The sequence below is a fragment of the Eurypyga helias genome, unplaced genomic scaffold (genome assembly GCF_000690775.1).
Source record: "Eurypyga helias isolate BGI_N326 unplaced genomic scaffold, ASM69077v1 scaffold956, whole genome shotgun sequence".
Lineage (NCBI taxonomy): Eukaryota > Metazoa > Chordata > Aves > Eurypygiformes > Eurypygidae > Eurypyga > Eurypyga helias.
In genome coordinates this window covers 46,307-65,922 of record NW_010255893.1, presented here as the reverse complement: position 1 = coordinate 65,922, position 19,616 = coordinate 46,307, and the positions used below count along the sequence as shown (strand labels likewise).

Below are 19,616 nucleotides of genomic sequence, written 5' to 3'. Positions count from 1 at the left end.
TGTCTTCCTGACTGCCAGTTAGTATTTGCTTAAAACTTAAGAATTAATATGTGCTATTCAACATGCAGAAACAGGTGATGGCTCACATTTCTTTGCCATATTCCAAAAACACATGGTTCTCAAAAGAGATGCCATTTTGGATTTCTTGAATCCTCTGTTTATTACCTCAATTACATTATTTCCTCAACTATATAAAGTGGTGTTAATTTTCTTGGCCTGTGCAGGAAACAATGAGAAATTACAGTTGAAAATTTCAACTGTGCACTGAAAATAAAACTAAAACCCCAAAGCAAGCCAAGTAACTGCAGTGAGTGTGTTTGTATCAATGGCTGTAAAATGGAATCATCGCAATAGACTGAGCTGCACTGTCTCAGTGGCTGTGAAGGGCATGACAAGCCCAAGCAAGAGGGCAACCACAGGCCAGACAGGTGCCAGGGATGGAATTAGGTGAAAGTCGCTGCTTCACACTGAGATAGAAGGAACAAACAATGTGCAGAGTTGCTCTAGGTCCCATGCTCACCTCCCAGTACAGTGGTTTGGAACACCCAAGTTGATGTGATGCTACAAATGAGAACAGTGAATTTCCTCTGGGACAGAGCATTTGAGGGTAATTAATCACCATTTCATTCTCCCTGTTTTATACAGTACCAGCAGAACATCAGGTTTCAGAGCAATGTGCCTGCAGCAGGAGCTGGGCTCTGCATGGTGCTTGATCCTTATTTACTGGCCTAGCCTTCTCCACACACCAGGTAGCGTGGCTTTGAGGATGCCTTAATTACACCCGAGTTCAATTTGGCCTCCAGACAAATTCAGCTTTATAAGGATGACACAAGAGAGAAAACACCGTAGTCACCCCCCAGGTTAGGCAGACTACCTGCAAGCAGGGGTAGCTGGAGACTTCACTAGAGTACCAGTGCTCAGCTCACAGCACTGAGGGCCTTCTGATAGGTAACAAGTATCAAATCCCCATTTTTCATAAATCATTCAAGAGCAAATTCAGAGTCCTGGAGTCAAACATGACGTAGAGGATTTCTTAGTCTTACGTTTGGAGGATTACCATGGTGAGTCTGACACGTCCCTACTGTTTTCAACTCTGTAAGTTACTCTAAATTTTGCTATACAAGTCCTCTCATATCTTCTGGGTGAGGTAGGGGGTGGGTTTGTATCTCTGCATTATGTGATCATACAGACAGAATTCCCCTATGATTTGAAAATCTTATATCATATTATTTAAAAAAAAAGGAAGGAATAAAAAGAAATATTGCCAGTCTTAGAGTGAAGAAAAACCTTCACTGGAAAATGTAACTATAGCCTAAAAAACTTGTAAGCATTTGTAAGCCTTTTTCTTTTACTTCTCCCAAAAAAATGACTGTAATTTAGTATGCACAATGTACTTAAGCAATGTCCCGCACAAACAAAACCCAGACAGAAAAAAATCCAGTCCAATCACCCCTGGGATTTCCTTGCTTCACCTACCTCCAACAATATGGCAAATTAACAACAAACCCAGCCGGATGAGTTTGCCAATCCAGCATCTCTCAAATGAGCAAGACTTTCCTCATGCGTTATCCTCCCTACAGAGCCCTCGGGGGCTTTTGTACTTCCCATCTTCCTTGCTGTATGCGGTGAATGTGGCATCATACATGTGTGTACCTGAATGGCTCAGACCCATCTGGACACTGCAAGTAAAGACAAGATACTTTCCTATATAATACAGAGTTCAAAGAAACCACCTGATTAATGCCACAGAGTTTGGGATAAGGATGGAAAACGATTGTGGTAATGAGAAAAAACTGCAATGAGTATGGGGTAGAGAACACTGCTGGGACTGAGAAAGAATTGTAAATTTTAACAGAGAAGAGCATTTCCAGGTAAATGAGGATTAATTATAACGAGACAGACCAAAATCTAAAGTCTAAATTTTTCATTCCCCTTGTCTGAAGGCGCCCAGTTTTCACATGAACCCAGAGCAATCACGGACGTCAACAGCACCATCATTCTGAAAAATGAGTCGCTCTAGTTAGTTATTTAAATACAAGTAAAGGTAGTAATCTCTAGGCGTTCATGCATGAAAATTCTGGTCATGTTTCATTTTAACTAAAAAAAAAATATACCCGAGCAGTTACATGCTGTTGTTCCACTGATGGAAAGACGTTCTCCACGAGGAGGATCTGGCTTAGGTTCTTTTGCTCATACCCTCTGTTTCCCAGTTATGCAATTGTTGCATCTCCAGCATGTAAGTACTGGTGCTACGTACACTGCCTTTGAGTAACTTTCTCCTGCTAGGAGACTTCAGTGAAGCTTGAACACATCACAGGCTTAGATTTTTGTGGTTCTTTAAAGAAAAACATAGAAAAGAAAATAAAAAAAACATGGCCAGTTTTTGTTCTAGTGGAACAGTCAAGGTTCCTCTCTAGCTTTGGTAAGGGTGTCATGGTGATTCTATGGTCTTCTGCCCACATAAATCTGGGTGGTCATCAAAGGTTCTCACTGAAAATACAAGTATGGAGCATAACATTTATTCAAATTACGTGGCATTCAAGTTATCTGAAAGAGCTTATAAACTGAGTTTGGCAAATATCAGACAGGCAATAACTAGTGGCAACAACGTAGGTACACGGAGACAAAGTACAACATAAAGAGGATGAACGGAATGTATGAGGTGCTATAATTGAGCAACACGAATAAAGGTGATAGAAATGGAATTTAATAAGTCAAATGGGCGTGAGTTAGCGTGCGTAGGCGTAGCTGATTGCCCTTTCCAATAGTCAGGAGTGATTTTCCTTTTTAATTGGATCATGCTTCTTTCATTGCCAAACTGGATGCTTCTTTTTGCCCTCCACAAGCACAAAATGTTTAAAACAAGTTTTAAAATAATTAATAATGTAAAATGGAGATATAAGAGTAATCAGCAGAAAACTGCCACAAAAGGGCTGACTTGATTCTGTCTCTAGAAAGCTTTGCAATGCTTTACTCCTGCCAAAGGAGATACTGGTTTCCAAGACACTCAAGTGATTAAGCTTTGGTATACATGCTGATTTTGCACTTGTCTACTTGTGCCCATCCAGGGAATTGTTTTCATCCTCTCTCCTTTCTCAAACCAATATATTGATCTTAATGCCACGGTAAGATGGGTGCTCTAACGCACACGTGAACTTTGGTTTTGGGTTTATTTACAAGACGACTGCTTTGGTACACCAGCAGTAAAGTATTTCAGCAATTGAAATAAAGTATGCACTGTGAGAATTATGTTAGTATGACAGTAACTAAATAGCTGAACAGTGAAGCCTGGCCTGTGTATCAATGATTTAAAGTGCTCATGTCTGGTTTTCAACAGTGAGTTACCACTGTAAAACTTAAATCATCCATGTGCTTTTGAGAATATTCACCATTAATTTACAGGTTAATGCCAGGCTAAACAGAGTGGGAGTGGGTATTTTTTCCAGAACCAGTATGACTTAAAAACCCCTTAAAAATAATAAAAGAAAGAGTTTGCTTAATTATTCCTTTTAAATTTTATTTTGTTCACAAAGAAACGGTCAGCATTGGGATGAGCACTGTGGGAAGTATCTAACTTACTGCTCTGCCAGGCACCTCACACAGTCACAACAAAACTCTACTTCTCACTCCAATAAAAGGTTTTCAAAAAAGGAACTCAAACTACCATATTTTCATTTTTCTTTCTTTTTTCTTTTTTTTACCCCCAAATCAATCCTTATTGCACTGCTTGGAAAACTGTAAATTGCACCAGTTTTTGAAGTTGTAATAGGAACCCAAAGACATTAAATTCAGTGCTTCTGAAGGCTTCTCCCATGATATTACAATTGGTTTTGTGATCTGAGTAAAAAATGTGTGTCTCATTCTTAAACTAAACATCTATCTCCTTCCTTATGACAAATGGTCCTGTGGATGTCAATATAACCACAAAGAATAAAAGTATTGTCTGTTGTCTTAAAGATTATGGAATATTTATGTGCCCATGACAGTCATCCAGACCTTGTGTTCAGGTTTTGTTGAATTCATGACCTCAAACCTTTTTTGCTTTTAGGATGCACTAAAACAGTTTGGGGGCCGGGATAGTTTGATCCTAACAAAGACTGCCACAGGAACCTTTGCACGTCTGCCTGTGGGTGAGCCAACCCTGCTTGCAGAAGAATCAATTCCTGCGCTGAACAGTCCCCGATTCCTTCGCTACACAGCTGAGATGTTTTCTGTCAAGAGAATGCCAAATCCCAGGAACTAAGTATGGATGGGCCTTAGAGAAAAGGATTCTTAGTTCGGAGGCTCACGTCTTCTATCCACCTATCTGAAGCTTTCAGATACACGTGTTGACCCAGGTGTCTAGCACTGGTCACCAATACAAGACATCTAGAATGAAAAGCCATTTCTGAAAGGGTTAAACCTTGAACTTTTGCTTCAGTCTCTCCATCTGCAAAATGCAGACACTAGTAATTTACTTCAGAGGGCAATTAATATGTTTTTCCACCACTTCTAATCACGCTTATGCGGAAACCCTCAATATTCTGTAACAGATCTTTAAATGCTTAAACTTGAATACAAAAGATGTCCCTCTTAAACTGTATTATTTCCTGTGGATTGAGCCAGGGATAAAAAAAATCCACAAAAATCCCTTTTGACTCAAAAAATTATTCCATGTTGCAAGCCAATCTGTCCACCTCAGACAACCTATTTCCCAACCCCAATCCTGAGGAGTTTAAGATTTGCCTGCAAAAATTCACCATGTGCTTCATAAATTTGGTTTATAAGAACCATTGTGCTTTATACATATTTTTTCTTTTTTTTTTTTTTTTCTCTTTTCCAAATAGTGGTAGTTAGATGTAGACCTTAAGCCAAGCAGCAGATGTTGGGCTTTCCATGCAGAAGGTGGCTGCCCATGACCCAGAGGATGCCCTCTTACTAATGAGATGCTGCTTCCATACACTCAGAGTCTGTTAAGTGAGAAGAAACTGCAGTGCATATTACATTCATGTAATTTTAGGACAAATCTGTGTGGGTCATTCTCCTCACACTAGAAAAGTCTACTACATTTTGGAAGAGGAAGGAAGCAAAAGGCATCTTTTTTAATGGATGGCAAACTGCAGCAAGTGCAATGTCGGTAACTCACCCACTGGTGTTCATAATGTCTCAGGGAGAGAATTTGAATGAGACCTGGAGATTTCCCTTCTAAACCTCTGCACTAACTCATCAGGCAATAATGCAATCCTGTAATGTACTGTTTATGGTTGGCTTAGGCAATCTTACCTAAAAGGCCTCATGAGAAAAGTTACGCTCCAATACATATGGATGTGACAACATCTATCTAGGCTAACCAACAGGCATTTGTACAACTCAGAAAAGCACACTGAAGATTGAGGCTGTATTAGCTACAAACCTAATCAGGCTTGCTAAAAGGCACACCAGCCCCAAAGAAGCCTGGTTCAATAAATGTGTCCCTAGTCACAACCATAAAAACTAAGAGGATGTCTGTCAGGTCAAGTTGATGGCTTGTCTGCTTCACACTGGACTGGCATTTCACGGTCCACACCAAGTACTTGTCAGCATGCACCAGGCTCCCTTGCTGTGTTCTGGTGCAAATTAAATACTTCTCTTGATGAAAAAAACCCCACAAATAGACTACTAGATAGTCTAACCTGGGTTCAGCATCATATAGGCATATGGGTATGAGCTCTGTCAGGTTTGGCTCCCTCAGTTTCCCCTAGTCCTCTAAGAGCACTAGTCAAGAGCCTTAACAGTAGTAACAAAAGCCCTTTGTCCTGGGGAACACATGTTGTTCTCCAAAACCGCAAGAACTATGGTCACAGTTAAGCTCAGCCTACGTCAGAACAACTCTCAGAACATGTTCCAGTGTAAGCAGCATCTCACCAAGAACGCTCCAGTTCACAGATGTTGGAGCTCGAGTACCTTCCCCTTACCATACAGTGGGAACACTGCTAGAAAAGTGCCAGACTCAGATCAGAGAAGGGCTGGGAAAGAACAACAAAACCTTAATTTACAGCCAAGTATGAAGTGCGTGCCAGTGCAGCCTGAAGACCACAGGCAGAACACGCTTCACGATGCCAGTCTGGCCAAAAGCAGAGCTGCCTTCTGCACGGACCGAAGGCATCGCACCGTACACGACTGCCTGCACGAATCAGCCCAGTGCAGTAATCCCTAACAGAGCTGGCATGAAGCGTGGATGTCAGTTCTGTATCAGAGAGGAAGACTCTTAGTTGCCTAATAGACAGCATTAACTTTCCAACGTTTCCTACTCCCCCAGTGATGCACAAAGTAGCCCCGAGTTGGGCACGAGCTGGGACCTTGCAGATAGGCTACCCAGCAAGGCTTTTTGTGGGACCAAACAGTGGTGCTGTCAATTGTCTCAGTATTTTTTGCTTTTATCAGTGGTTCAGCTCCAGACACAAAGATTCTCACCTCTCATTTATAAAGTTTCTACCCTTTATGGTTGTGGAGAAAAGCCTGCAAACATGTAATAGGCTCTAATATAAGGTAGTGGGTCAGAAAACAAGCCAAAGAACAAGAACCACACACTTTCTTTTCCTAACAAATAAATTGTGATTTTTAAGCTGATTTCACAGAGTTTATGGTCACTTGACTCAAGGTTTGTGAATGACTAAGGTTAGAAGTACTTTAAGATCTCAAACTAGCAAGCTCCCCAGATAAAAATAAACAAAGCTCTCTCCACAGCTATTCTGCAGAAGATTAACTCCTTTCCTGCTAACTACATCTCTCATTGCTACAAACATGAAAAGCAATGACAGCTTTCAACTAATCCTCTCTCCAGAAGGCCAACAGGTCCCATCCATAACAAAGCCAAATGGATATAAACCTCCCATGCTGCGATGTCCCTCTTCCACCTCCACAACAGAATCACCAGACTCCCAGTTACTCAGACCTTCATCGTTAAGTAAGAAAATGGATGTTAGACTGTCAAAAGCTGCTGGAGGACTTTCTCAGAGGCATTACAAATAATTTATGCAACTAAGACTAACATGTCCGTGTCATTGCCCTATGTCCTGTTGGTTCTAAATTGTTCCCAGTGCTCTTGATCAGAACAACATCACATGCAAAGAAGAAAAATGCAATTTTAATGAAAAAGCTTCTCTCCTTCCAAAATCAGCACAAATGACCATACAGCATTTCCACCAAGGTCCCGTATTTATAACACCAACAATGCACTGTGACTTCACGATTATTTAAAGGATCTTTTGTTTAAAATAATGAAAATCTTGGATCTCCCACTTTCATTGTTTGAAACCACTGCTGAAGGTTGCACAATCAGACTGACATACCGTGAAACTTCCATTTCCCTTCGGCTCCGGTTTGCTCAGCTTTTGTTTATCATGAGCCTACGTTAATTTGAAAAAAGGCCTCCCCCACACATCAGAATTAATCTGCATCACGCTCCATCTTCAAAATTGTTGCACAAGTTCCTCCTGCCCCACGCCACACCACAGAGACGCATAGAAGAAAAACGGCGACATTACTTACTGGGAACTCCAGACACCAGCCGTAACGGACGTAACACTCGGAAAGCCCGCAGTGCTTTAACATCGAATCCGGCACCTTTTCCTCCTATTGAATTCCCCCCATCTGCTTTGGTTGCTTGTTCTAAAATTGCACTAAAAAGCCTGCAAAAAGAAAGAGGAAACAGTCTGTAGGCAGACAGCAAGGCTTGGGCTAAACAGGAACAGAGATCATCACCATCATCTCACCCAGACTATCTCACAGACCTGCGAGGAGTGTCACACATCTCAGTCGACATTGGCATATGGTGGAGGAGAGGCAGACTCTTCCCATATGCAGTAGCTAATGGTGATGTCTGTACCGTTTGCAAAGCACCCGTTCCCGGAGCAGACGTAAACACGACACGCTCCTCCTTCAGCCCAATGGCCCCCTGCTGCGGGCTACCCCAGTGCCCAGCCTTGTCTGGGGGCACGGGGAGGTGTGCTCCCCAGCCCCGCGCGCCGGGGAGCGCACCGCTGCTTCAAAACGGCCAGGAAAGGGTCGCCAGCAGCAGAGCATGTGGGCAGATTCTGAAGGCAGTCTCCAGGCTCCCCTTACCAGTCAGTCCAGACACACGCCAATGGGAGTCGAGCGGAAAGGCATGAAAGCACAAATTTTAGTTTTTGCCCTTTCTGCTGCCGACTATCTTTTTCTATCTTTATTAACCAACAACCCACCTTGGGGAAAAAAAAAATTATCATCCATAATTAACCCCATTGTTAATTATCTGTCACCCATTTTACAAAGAATTAAGATTCACGGAGGTCACTGCAGGTAGAACTTTGGGTAAAACTCAGGGATCCTTCACGGTACAAATATTCAGATAACAGAGTATGCTCCGATTATGTGCTTGTGTATCCATTTGTAAATCCCCTGATGCACTGGCGAGGGAAAGCACAAAACTGTAGGAGTCTTATTATTAGCATGTTTTATTATACCAGTCTTAATGTTTTATCTTGGCTAGTAGGAGTAGCTGCTTTAAGGAGATGATGTCTCAGAACGCATTTGAAAGACCAGAGAGGCAAAAAAGACAATGTTCTTCTGTGAAAGACTTGAAGGCTCATCCTATGTCTTAATAAGAACTTCATTTAATAAATTAGCTTTCAGGAAGCAACTTCCATTTTTCTGGTAAAACATTAGTACCTTTGGGGGAGGATGGATTCCTCATGAATTTGCTAATGACATTGCTTTCAGTCTCAAAGTCATCAGCATGAACCCAGCCAAATTCAGTAGAGGTTAAAAGCTGTTCCAGCCTAAATGGATGTTTGGCGCTCTGTAGAAAAAGCTTGCCTGCGAGTGGCAGAGACCCCGTGGCCCATCGCTTGCCATGGAGGTAGCAGAGGTGACTAAGGAAGCTGCCTGTGATGCCAGCCTAGTTGGCGTGGCCTGGATTCAGCACAGACTTGGCGGTCTGCAGCGCCTCTGTCGGGATCTCATTTATACGCCCCGGCTGGCGTATTCCACAGGAAGCCCCCAAAACGCATATCAAGCAGAGACCGAGCTGCCCGACCGCTTTACAAGGAGCTCCAATACCTGCTTAAACTTGTTGACAGGGCCATAAACAGAGGGAGCTTGCTCTGGATAGAAAAAGGAGGATCCATTTACTGAAGCATCTAAGCTAACACATCTCCCCAGCACTAAATCCACACAAAAACATGGATAAGGGAATGTAAATGCAAAATTAGATGCTTAACCAGGTTTGGGGTTTTTATTTTTAATTTCATATAAAGAGTCTTATAAAACCTGTCATCTGTGACTGAGGAACTCCTAACTGGATCTATTCAAAGCCTCAACTTCAAGCACTGCAGAAAAATTTAACAACTAGGTAACAAGCGTGGGAAAAATTGTGTGTGGGGAGGTTGGATGCTGAGTTTGTAGGTGTTGCAGACTGAGAAGCAGGATGCAGAGAAGACAAAAACAGAGCCTGTGAGAAACACTGCATTGACTACAGATACCACAGAGAGAGATAAACAAGGGCTGATGCAAAGAACATGAATTATTGGAACGTATGTATTTCTTGAGCTGTGTACACAAATTTTACAGTTGCAATTTTCTGCTGGTCTTCATAATAGAAACACTGCAGGTCAAATTTGGCCTAATATATTTCCAGTAAGTTAGTGATTAAGCTCTAGAAATGTGCTCTATTATTTCTAATTCATACATTTCTATCTTCCTAGTCAACAGAATTCCCATACTAGATGATGAGTGACATACCTATACAACAGTCCTAGTCTCCTGGGATCCTTCAGAGGAAAAATACTTCACTGCAAAAGGTTTCTTACGCTGTTTTTCAGCTCTATTGCAACACTGAAGACAAGAAATCTCAAGGAATTCTGAGTCAGCAATCATGCACAACTGAGGGTCCGTTCTGGTCCCCATTATCATGGACCCCATGTTTTACCAAACAGCAGCTCTTGGCAGCTGGCACCAAGGGCGTTTCTCCTGCCACATGTGCAGTGAGCAAACCATGGGCTGCTCTATGATTCTGCATCCTAAGAAAGGCCATGCCCTAAATTAGTTCAGGGGGAGCAGAAACACAACCAGTGTGACAGCTCACTCCACTGGAGCTCCAACCTGCTTTCCCAGACTAAGGCCGCCCCACTGCAGGCCCGTTGCCCCTCTCCATGTGCGCCAGTGCTGACGTGCTAAACGTGCTGTCTTGAGGTACCCACAGTCATCTGCCTACTGTATGTCAGGAATAATTTACCGTAGTTCCTGCTGCTCCTCATTTGAAAACCTACATTTAAACGTGAACTGCATTACTCCTGCTAATCCTGCTTTAACACATTTACTCCATGCTTAATAGCTCCCTCTGTACTAATCTTGCTTTTTACTAATGCAATACAACTTTTTGTTTCTCTCATTTCTTTCACTCTCTCTCCCCTTTGTATTGGGGTCTAGACTGTGCCCAATCTGGCCTATGGAATCTCTACTTCCTTCTCCAAATTTAGAGTACATCTTGCCAATCCCACTTCACTGTCCCTATCGCCTCCCGAGTCAGGGCACGGGCAGACACCTGTGACTCTGTAGCTACAACTACCATGTGCTTTTTTGGCTGTAACTTGCTATGATCCAGAGAGGAGGGGGAAAAAAAATATGTTCTTGTTCAGAAATAGCACCAACGCTAAGACACAGAAGACGGGTAAGGCTTCTGATGGCCCCTCCAAATAGCCTCCAATTAAGAAAACAAACCCACAACCCATACACAATTTGCAGTTTCTATGAGCTCTATAGACTCCTCCTAGTTTTTCAGCTAATTGTTTTCCAACCCTAAAAGACATGGGTAGATGTTAAGCTACCGATATGAAAGAGGCGGCCAGAGTCCTTCTACACTCTGTTCCCATGGGAAAATCTGCTCGCTGATGAAAACCTCTGGGAAAAGCTCACAGTAGATGTGGTGAAGCGAGGTGCGGTTCTTTCCGCCACTGTAGGTGACACTGTAGGTGTGCTGGAACACACACTCCAACCATGGTGTAAGACAACACTGTGCTGGCAGAGAAACCAAAGTTTGGATGGTAGAAAAACACCAGAGGGCTAATCTCTTGTGGCCACTGAAAATCTTACCCAAAAGAATACAGAAATCGAGCTTATTTTCTTCCAGCTAACTACTTTCCACCAGGCTAAATTCATGCTCTATTTTCATTTGGATACGGTTCTTTCCACTGATGAAGCACAATTAACAGCATTTTGATTTCTGAATTTCCCTTCTGACATGACTACACCTAAACTGAATTAATTTGACATGCATGAACTATAAAGCAGAAAATAAATTTCTATCACACACATGTGTAGGGACACACTCCACTTCTTTTCACATTTACTTGTGAGGTATGAGGCTAGCCTCACTGTTTTCCTTCTCATATTTTTCTGTCTCCCTTTTGATATCCGAAATATCAAACAGGATTTTGCTTTGCTAGATGACCCAAACAGCAGCATGATAAGGCTGTAACCTGCTCTACAGCTCTTCATCTCTTCTTCTGTGGGGAGGGCAAACTGATTTTTATAGCATAAAAAAGAACTTGTCAAGGGTCTCCAGAATATAAAGAGAAAAGCAAAGGGCTTGGTGTTTCTAAGGGCAAAAATCATTAGAACAACACAGCTGAACGAATCCTCCTAGGCATAAAGAAATAGTAAAGTATAATGATTTTTTTTTCACAATGTTTTACAGTTCACCTGTGATTTGCGAGTGTGAAAGTGTTTGGGTCTGCCCTTTAGAAACTCTCCACAGGTCTTCAGGAAGACATATACTGTGACCACATCTTCCAGTTCGCTCTGAATCTCAGATCCTTTCCAAATACCTCCACTGCTTACCATCTCAAGTTAAGACTGCCTTTCAAATTATGACACCTTTTTTTCTGGCAGAAGCTATGGGTCCCTGGAGAATGACTGTGCTTGGCAGACAAACCACAGAATTGCCAGGAAAGACAGATATTCTTCTAGCACAACATTGTCAAGTTAGTCTTCTTTCAAGAGAAATTTCCTCCAGCAGCCTAATATTAAAGGACATCAGTTATATCTGAAAGTTCTAATGTTTTCCAAAAGAGGAATAGTAGAACTGAAGGAAGCAGAAAACATTTTGACTAATCGTTACTGTTTGTGGGTTTTGCCTCATTAGCAGCTTAGGGGTGTGATCTCTACTCTTAACTACTAATGTTCTTATTCACAGAGCCTCTGATTGATACCCACACACAGACATTTTTCTTCAAAGCAGCATTTAACGGTGGATGCCATAGCAAGGTCATAGGCTATTTAAAGATAAACTAGAATCAAGCTTTAAAAGACTTAGTTGATGAATAAGCAGATCTCCCACGGTGCAAGAACGATAAGCTGTTACAAGCTTACAGGTCTAAAGTGCATCCCTTCTCCAGAAAACGCAGCGGTCGTGTGTTCACTGCTCCCCTCTGCTGCGTATTTGAGTGGCCTTGTTACAACCACTGACTCCAAGGTCCTTTTGCATACCAGGGGACCTATCCTCAGGAGGCACGGCAAAGTATACAGGCACCGTTTTATAAAAAAAAAAAATGAATAAAGCCTAAGACTTCTCTCTAGAATTTATGCTTGCTCCTACTCATGTCCCCTTCCCCCTTCCTCTACTGACCTGTATGTTTTAACATCAAGGGAGCCAGTTGTGCTGCATTATCTCTTCAAGATGTATGTGGTAAGATGTAAATGTATTCCAGGTGGATTTAGAGGCAAAGAAAGGATCTAAAAACCTGTCTTCCCTCCCCCCTTTAACTTCCAATAGTACTTGCAAAAGTACTTCTCACCTAGCCTTCCTATTTTTTGTAGCAAAAACAATCACTGTTGGAAACGAAGATGATTCCTAAGGCAGAACAAGCTGGAATGGCAATTACCACAGCTGTTTTGGGACTCTATGCTTCCAGTATGAGTCCCACACCATCCTTTGCCCCATATTCCAAATATATACCTCTTCCCTGTGCTTCCCAGTTCCCATATTACTCTGCTTTCTCCAACAGCTCCATCAATAGGCAGAAAAAGGCACCACAAGGAAATGTTGTTACCAGCACTTCCTCTCTTTAAAATGTATTTTAAACCTTTTCCATGGGACTTTCACCCTAAAAACATATTCAAATACATTGAAATTTAAACATAACATCATCGTGGCGATGTTTGAGGCAGCCCCGAGGAAAAGAAGACAGGGCAGAACAGGAACAGATGGTATCATCACGTAGATTTTTGCAGAGGGGTTGTGGAGAGAAAAAGCAGTGCACCAGCCTAGGCTGTGGTACCGTACGAGAGAGCTTGAACACAAACATCAAAGGAACCCATCTGGCCTTGAAGTGGAATCTGTCACTTGAGAGTGTTACTCTAACAGAGACCTTGGGGTCTTGGCCATGTTTGTTATACTCATGTAATCCCTCCCCAGTTAACATTTTTTGTTCCCCATCTAGTGGCTGAGGGCTGCTGGAGGCAAGAGCAGATTGAAGAGCTGAGAGCTGCAGCTTCTGTCAATGGCAAGGGAATTCATTTCAGTCTGAATATCATCCTGCTGATTAACTGGCCTAGTAGGAGAATTGAAAAGGACTGCACTTAAACTAGATAGAATGCTGCCCTGTGGTTTCTGGAGCCCTGCTCTTTCGCATTCCAATGGAAGAAGAAGAGGCAATGTGTCCTCTCTTTAAAAAGTCTCTTTTCTCATAAAAATTAAAAAGGAATAATTACATTCACCAGACTTCTGTCCTCCAATTTTTCTTCAACTTAAGCAGCAATGCCTAAGCAGGTGGGATAACTGAGGGCATTCAAAGGCAGAACCAGCTACAGAACTGGACATCAATGCCAGGGGAGGGGCTGGGGATTTGCCAATTTCCAATTAATAATTTACTGTGGGATCCTCTGCCTGTGGGTAGGAATGAAGGAGAAAGACAGTTGGGCATTGCTGTAAGGAGAAGCGTTATGCCCACGTGGAGTCAAAGAGGCTTTCAGACTAAGAATAGGTTTCAGCTTGTCCTCCCTCCCTGCCCCACTGGGAATTCTACTTCTTCCCAGTTTTCCTCATGATGATGGAAAGTGGGAGAACTGGGTAGCACACAGCAGTATGCTGATGTCATTATGTGGGGCCCCACAACAAGGATCAAGAAGCTAGACGGACTTTGCTTTGGGGCAGAAATTAGGAGTGGGTTGATGACGGAGAGTCCCTTTTGACGTTTTCCCTGGGAGCTGACGCAGGGTTTCCTTGGAAAAGAGGTGAAAAGATGGCAAGTTTTTGTGGGCGATGAAACTCTTTAACAATGGAGTGGTGGGAGGATGGGATGGATTACTCAGGCAAAGAAATGCTTGTTCTCTCTGTCTCCAGTGGTAGTTTATCCTTCACCTCTTCCCTTCAACAACCGCAGTTCAAAACCCTTGCTTCTCTCTTACCCTTAGGTAGAAAAAGCAGAAGGTGTTTTATTTTGCTTTTATTTGAATAAATTAAATGCCAAGCTTGAAAAATACAGAGAGGAATAACAGGATTGGAGATGTTGCACCTCAAGGTGGCAATTTGATCTACAATAGTAAAAACAGTCTTTAAAAAGGTTAAAACATTAAAAGAGTCAAAATTGCAACTATTGAAATCACCAGCAGAAGAGTGCAATTGAACTGAAGAACTTATTTTTGTTTGCAAATATGAACACCTGGGACTTAAATTTTTCATCCATTTTTCGGTATGAGAAAAAAAAATCAGTAAAACTTCACAAGATGGCAGAATTTATTTCTCATCCAACTCTAATCTAAATTAAAGGCTTTCACCTAGATATTCTTTTATAATGTTCATACAGATTTACAAACAAAGGGATTTTCTTCCAATTAAAACATATTCAGGCATTTGACTTTGCCCAATAGCTTTGCGCTGCTTCCACCTTTTATCCCTGTTCCCAAAGAGCAGGTAAATTTGCATGTCTTGCAAAACATTGAAAGCCTTGGAAAAGGTTAAGTAGTAAAGGATACCAGACTGAAAATGTGCATCAGTTGATTATCAATCCTTAATATTTACCTCAAGGTAAATCACTGTTACACACTGAATGAATCAAGCATGAATCAAGGTATACCTGCAGAAGACCAGTGAGTTAACTGTATTTTTAGATTATACACTAATTCTTGCTGAAACACATGGAATCTGTAGTGGGGCTAACACAGGAAGGACAAATGATGGTGGCAGGAGAAACATGGTGGACAGCAACCTCTAACATCACCCAGAAGCAACCATTCACCCACCCTCATGCTCCGAAAGTTTCCCAGTGTCCCCGTGTAGGTAGTGTGATCGGATAATATATTGGTACTCACCCTACTACCACAATTATAAAATCTAGTAAATTCCAGCCATTGCGGAGGTAAGCGTTGGGGTGAAAGAGAAGTCCATATGCTATTACTTTTAAAAATGCTTCCACTGTAAAAATTATGAGAAAGAGATATTCCACTCGTTCCTGGGGAAGACAAAAGAACAAGAGAGACAATGGTTAGCACGAGTGACAAACCGTGGATAAGGATGTTTTCTTCTGTCACAGTCCACCCACGCAGCCTCCCGCTCACCGAGTCGCCACTTGGCTACACCTAACGTGCGTGGCTTGCCAGTGGGCTTTTCCCCTCGCGCTCCCACCATCTCCAGCCAGCCTGGCAGGACAGTGGCTCTAAGTTTTGCTCAGGCCCTGAAATCTGCTGCCCTTGCCTTGGAGGGCACTGACAACTGCAAAGAAAGGGGAGGGTCAACAGGCATGTTCTAGCACCCAGCTGTCAACAAAGTACATCGCCAAATATCGTCAGCCACCAGAATGAACTGCATCCAGTCCTTTTCTACCTCTGGAGAGGAAACGCTGCTGGATGCAACGCTGTGGAGAGAGATGGGGAGAAACAAAGAGAGGGGCCCACCTGAAACTAATGTGTGTGTTAAAACTGCCATCTTTGGAATTCCGTTTTCTGTTGCTGGGGAAAAGGTAGGCTGAACATCGGTGAAAGGATTTACAGATCAGACTGACTAATGCTAGAAGCTTTTAGTCATTCCATCAGAAACGTACGTGTCCCTGTGAAATGCAGGTTGCAATTAAGCATATCCAAACAAAGTCATTGCCAGTGACAGTACAGTCTGATTCAGAACAAGCAAGCTGGCTTTTGGAGTCAGTACACAGGCTCACTGTCTCATCTCTGGGGTCTTAGCCCCAGCGTGGAATAAGAACAGCAGTACTGCAGAAACAGGAGCGACCCCCACCCAAGCAGGAGGGAAACTGCAGCGTTAGCTTATAACTACAAAAGTGCTGGGTACCAAACTGAGTGGGAAATAAGTACAGGAAAACTAGATGACAGCAAAGGGAGACTACGTCTCTACAGGGTTAAACTACAAAGTTACTGAAACTTCACATTAAAGAAATAAAAATCTGAGATAAATACGAATTAAAACATCCTAGGCATTCCTAGCCATGTCTTTAAGGGTACCCAGCAAGAGAACCAGGCAAGTCACTACTACATTTTTTCTTTTCAGCTCCAAACTGCAATTTTCCTGTTCCTCTGCCCAGCTGAATGCATGTATCACACTTTCCTAACAGACAAAGTGCGCAAGATTACAGAAAATCATTCCATCATTTCACTCAACTGCCCATTTGAACCACTTCCACTCAATTCCAGGTAATTAACAACTCACTAGCAGCCCGTTGATCAAAAAAGGCAATTTCCAGTTCATGTTTACATTAACATATTCTTTTACACAACTGGGAAAATCCATCTGATGGTAGCAGGCACATGTTTGTGCATTAAAATACCACATTTTTCACTCAGACAATGCTTTCACAATGCCTGCAGTACTATTCCCCTGTACTTTGCACAGGGAATACCTAAAAAAGAAGTATGATTTTGTAGTTATCTGATCCAGTTGTAAAGCTTCTGAATGTACCCATAACACAGAGTTTGCCAATTGTTGTCCCAGATGGAGACAGGTCAGCACAGTAAGGATTTCCCTTCCTTTGAATTCAGAGAAGGAAAGAGCAGCATACAATATTAGTGACTACTATGTCCCCAGCTCTACCAATAGTAAGGGCATTATTTTATTTAGCACAGGAATCAACACATAAGGGCTAAAACCAGGAGCCCAGCCATAGGCTTGGCCAGCGAAGGGAACTCCATAGTGGCTTGTACACTCCTAGAAGGGACTAACCCGACAGCCCTTCTCCCCCCACTGCCGCTGACAACTGAACAGGTACTAATTGATGTACAAACCATAGTAAAACAGACCCAAATGATCAAGTTGGATGCCCACATTTGTAAAGTAAGACGAGCTGTCACAAAACTTCTTAAAAAAAACCCAAAACAAAATCACTGTGTGATGGAAAGCCTTTACACGGCATCATTCTGTTTGCCCGGCACCCTTGTGCTGCCATGTGTCTCTGTCAGCACGGTGCGAGGCCAGACGCCAACCCGCGGGGCAGGCGGACAGCCGACGGTAGCCCTGGCAAGAAGGCCATGCCCTACCTCGGAAAGGGCAAGGTAAAGCCTGTGTGGAGGCTGCAGAAAGCTGGAAATGGGCTCTGTGGGAGAAGAACATGCCCTGAACTGAGGATGGGAGGAGGGAGTGTTGGGTTTGGGCAAACATGGCCTCACTAGGGATGGACGAACACCTTTCAGGATGGAAACAAAGATTTCCTTGCTGCAATCCAGTCCATTAATGAGTCTCACTCCCTGTTTCAGCCAAGGGCTTTCCACAGTTGTGAGCAAGCCCTTTTCATCACGCAAAAAGGCCACAGCAGGTCCAAGACCACTCTCCCATTCAGATCACTTTGAGGTTTCCCTGTGCACTCAATTTATCCAGCATCCTACACTGTAAACAGAGACATAGGCACATGGAGAAATGCTGTAGGCCCTACAAACAGACTTCCCCAAAAACCTCTCTTGGCAGTCACAGCTGAGGCTGATACTGAGGGGGTGTAGTGGAGCCTACCTTCCTGTTTAATAACACTAGGTCCAACAGGAAACACACTGGCAGAACAATTGAAGAGAAAGGCCTAAAGCCACTCCCATGCCCAGTGATGAAAGAGCAAACACTGCTGCTGACCTCCGGGTGCCCAGGGACAAATGCTGCTGCCAGCTCTGTGTCTGGCTTCGTGCTGTTTCTGTGGCTGCAGTGCTGTGGAGGCTGGCCCAGCCAGAAGAGCCTTTCCACTGCATGAACTGATTTCATGGAACCCTAGAATGGTTTGGGTTGGAAGGGACCTTACAGACCATCTAGTTCCAACCCCCCTGCCATGGGCAGGGACACCTTCCACTAGACCAGGTTGCTCCAAGCCTCATCCAGCCTGGCCTTGAACATTCCCAGGGATGGGGCATCCACAGCTTCTCTGGGCAGCCTGTCCCAGTGCCTCACCACCCTCTCCGGGAAGAAATTTTTCCTATGTCCAATCTAAATCTCCCCTTTTTCAATTTCAAAATTTCAAAAACTTGTTGTCCCTTGTCCTGTCACTACAGGCCCTTGTAAAAAGTCCCCCCCAGCTTCCTTGTAGCCCCCTCAGGCACTGGAAGGTGCTATAAGGTCTCCCCGGAGCCTTCTCTTCTCCAGGCTGAAACAAGCCCAACTCTCTCAGCCTTTCATTTCAATGAAATACCTGCACTTAATGTAATCAAAAGCCCAAGAAAGCAAATACTTGAGAAAATTCTGGAAGAACTTTTTTAAGATATTTAAAACTGCACAGAGCAGCCAGTATTTCAACAACTAGCTAGTTCCATTTGGTTGGTTTAGGAGCATCATACCTTTTTGCCTCTAAAGAAGCCTATGAGAGTACAGACTCCTGTTTTGTTATTGTAATAATGCTGTTTGTTGAACCATGTTATTGAGGTAATAATATGCCAAAATATTACACACACATGCATATATACACACCTATACATAAATATATGCATATATAAATATACAGCTACAAGCTGTTTAAATAAATTCCTTACAATGCTCTGCTTAAGGTGGAAAGATCCATAAAAAATAAAGTTCTATAAAAACCTCTGAAATGAACATAAGATACAGAATGCTGAGCAGAGGAGAGAGATTTTATGATCCTCTGCACTTAAATTAATGATTTCAGGACCTAAATCTGAAGGAAAAATACTGCCGAGATTAAACAGTGCAGTTACTCCAAGACCATTTCGGGAAGCTACTCCCGCTTAGAATCGAGAATAATTTGAAAAGCTTACTAATTAATTTGTGTTCCCTTTTCCCCTCATACTATAAAACTCAGGAGCCTTTATGAACACAGCATAACTCAGTAATGAAATAGCACAACTGGGCTCCCCGGCACCTGGTCCTGATGCCACCTTGCCTGATGAACTCACAGACACGACTCAGCCACCCCCTGCCTCAGGTTAGAAATGAGAGGAAGACCTGTTGTGCCCGGCAGCTGCAGGACGATTAATTTGCTTCTGCTACATGGGCTTCTAACCTTCTGGCTGCTCATGTGAAGCTTTGCTCTCACAAGTTAGGCAGAATGGGCCCCAGTGTTCCAAGCTCTCAAGGGACACAGCCCTGCAAAGTCTCCCTGATGACTGGGAGAGAGGGAGCTGCCCATTCCCTTCCCAGGAGGGCAAAGAGATAGCAACAGCATTGCCCCTTGAAACACAAGTCCAAA

At 43.0% G+C, this 19,616-nt stretch overlaps 1 protein-coding gene across 1 annotated transcript in view; it reads right to left on the bottom strand.

The window, feature by feature from the left end:
• The window catches only part of LOC104511013 (voltage-dependent L-type calcium channel subunit alpha-1C), a gene marked incomplete at both ends in the record, with an annotated part of 126,246 nt that extends 110,800 nt beyond the window's left edge, over positions 1 to 15,446 (bottom strand). The window contains 2 exons of the mRNA XM_010153455.1: positions 7,510 to 7,649; positions 15,307 to 15,446. Coding sequence (XP_010151757.1) covers positions 7,510 to 7,649; positions 15,307 to 15,446 — 280 coding nt within the window. The remainder of the gene's footprint in view (positions 1 to 7,509; positions 7,650 to 15,306) is intronic.
• Between the last annotated feature and the right edge of the window lie 4,170 nt (positions 15,447 to 19,616).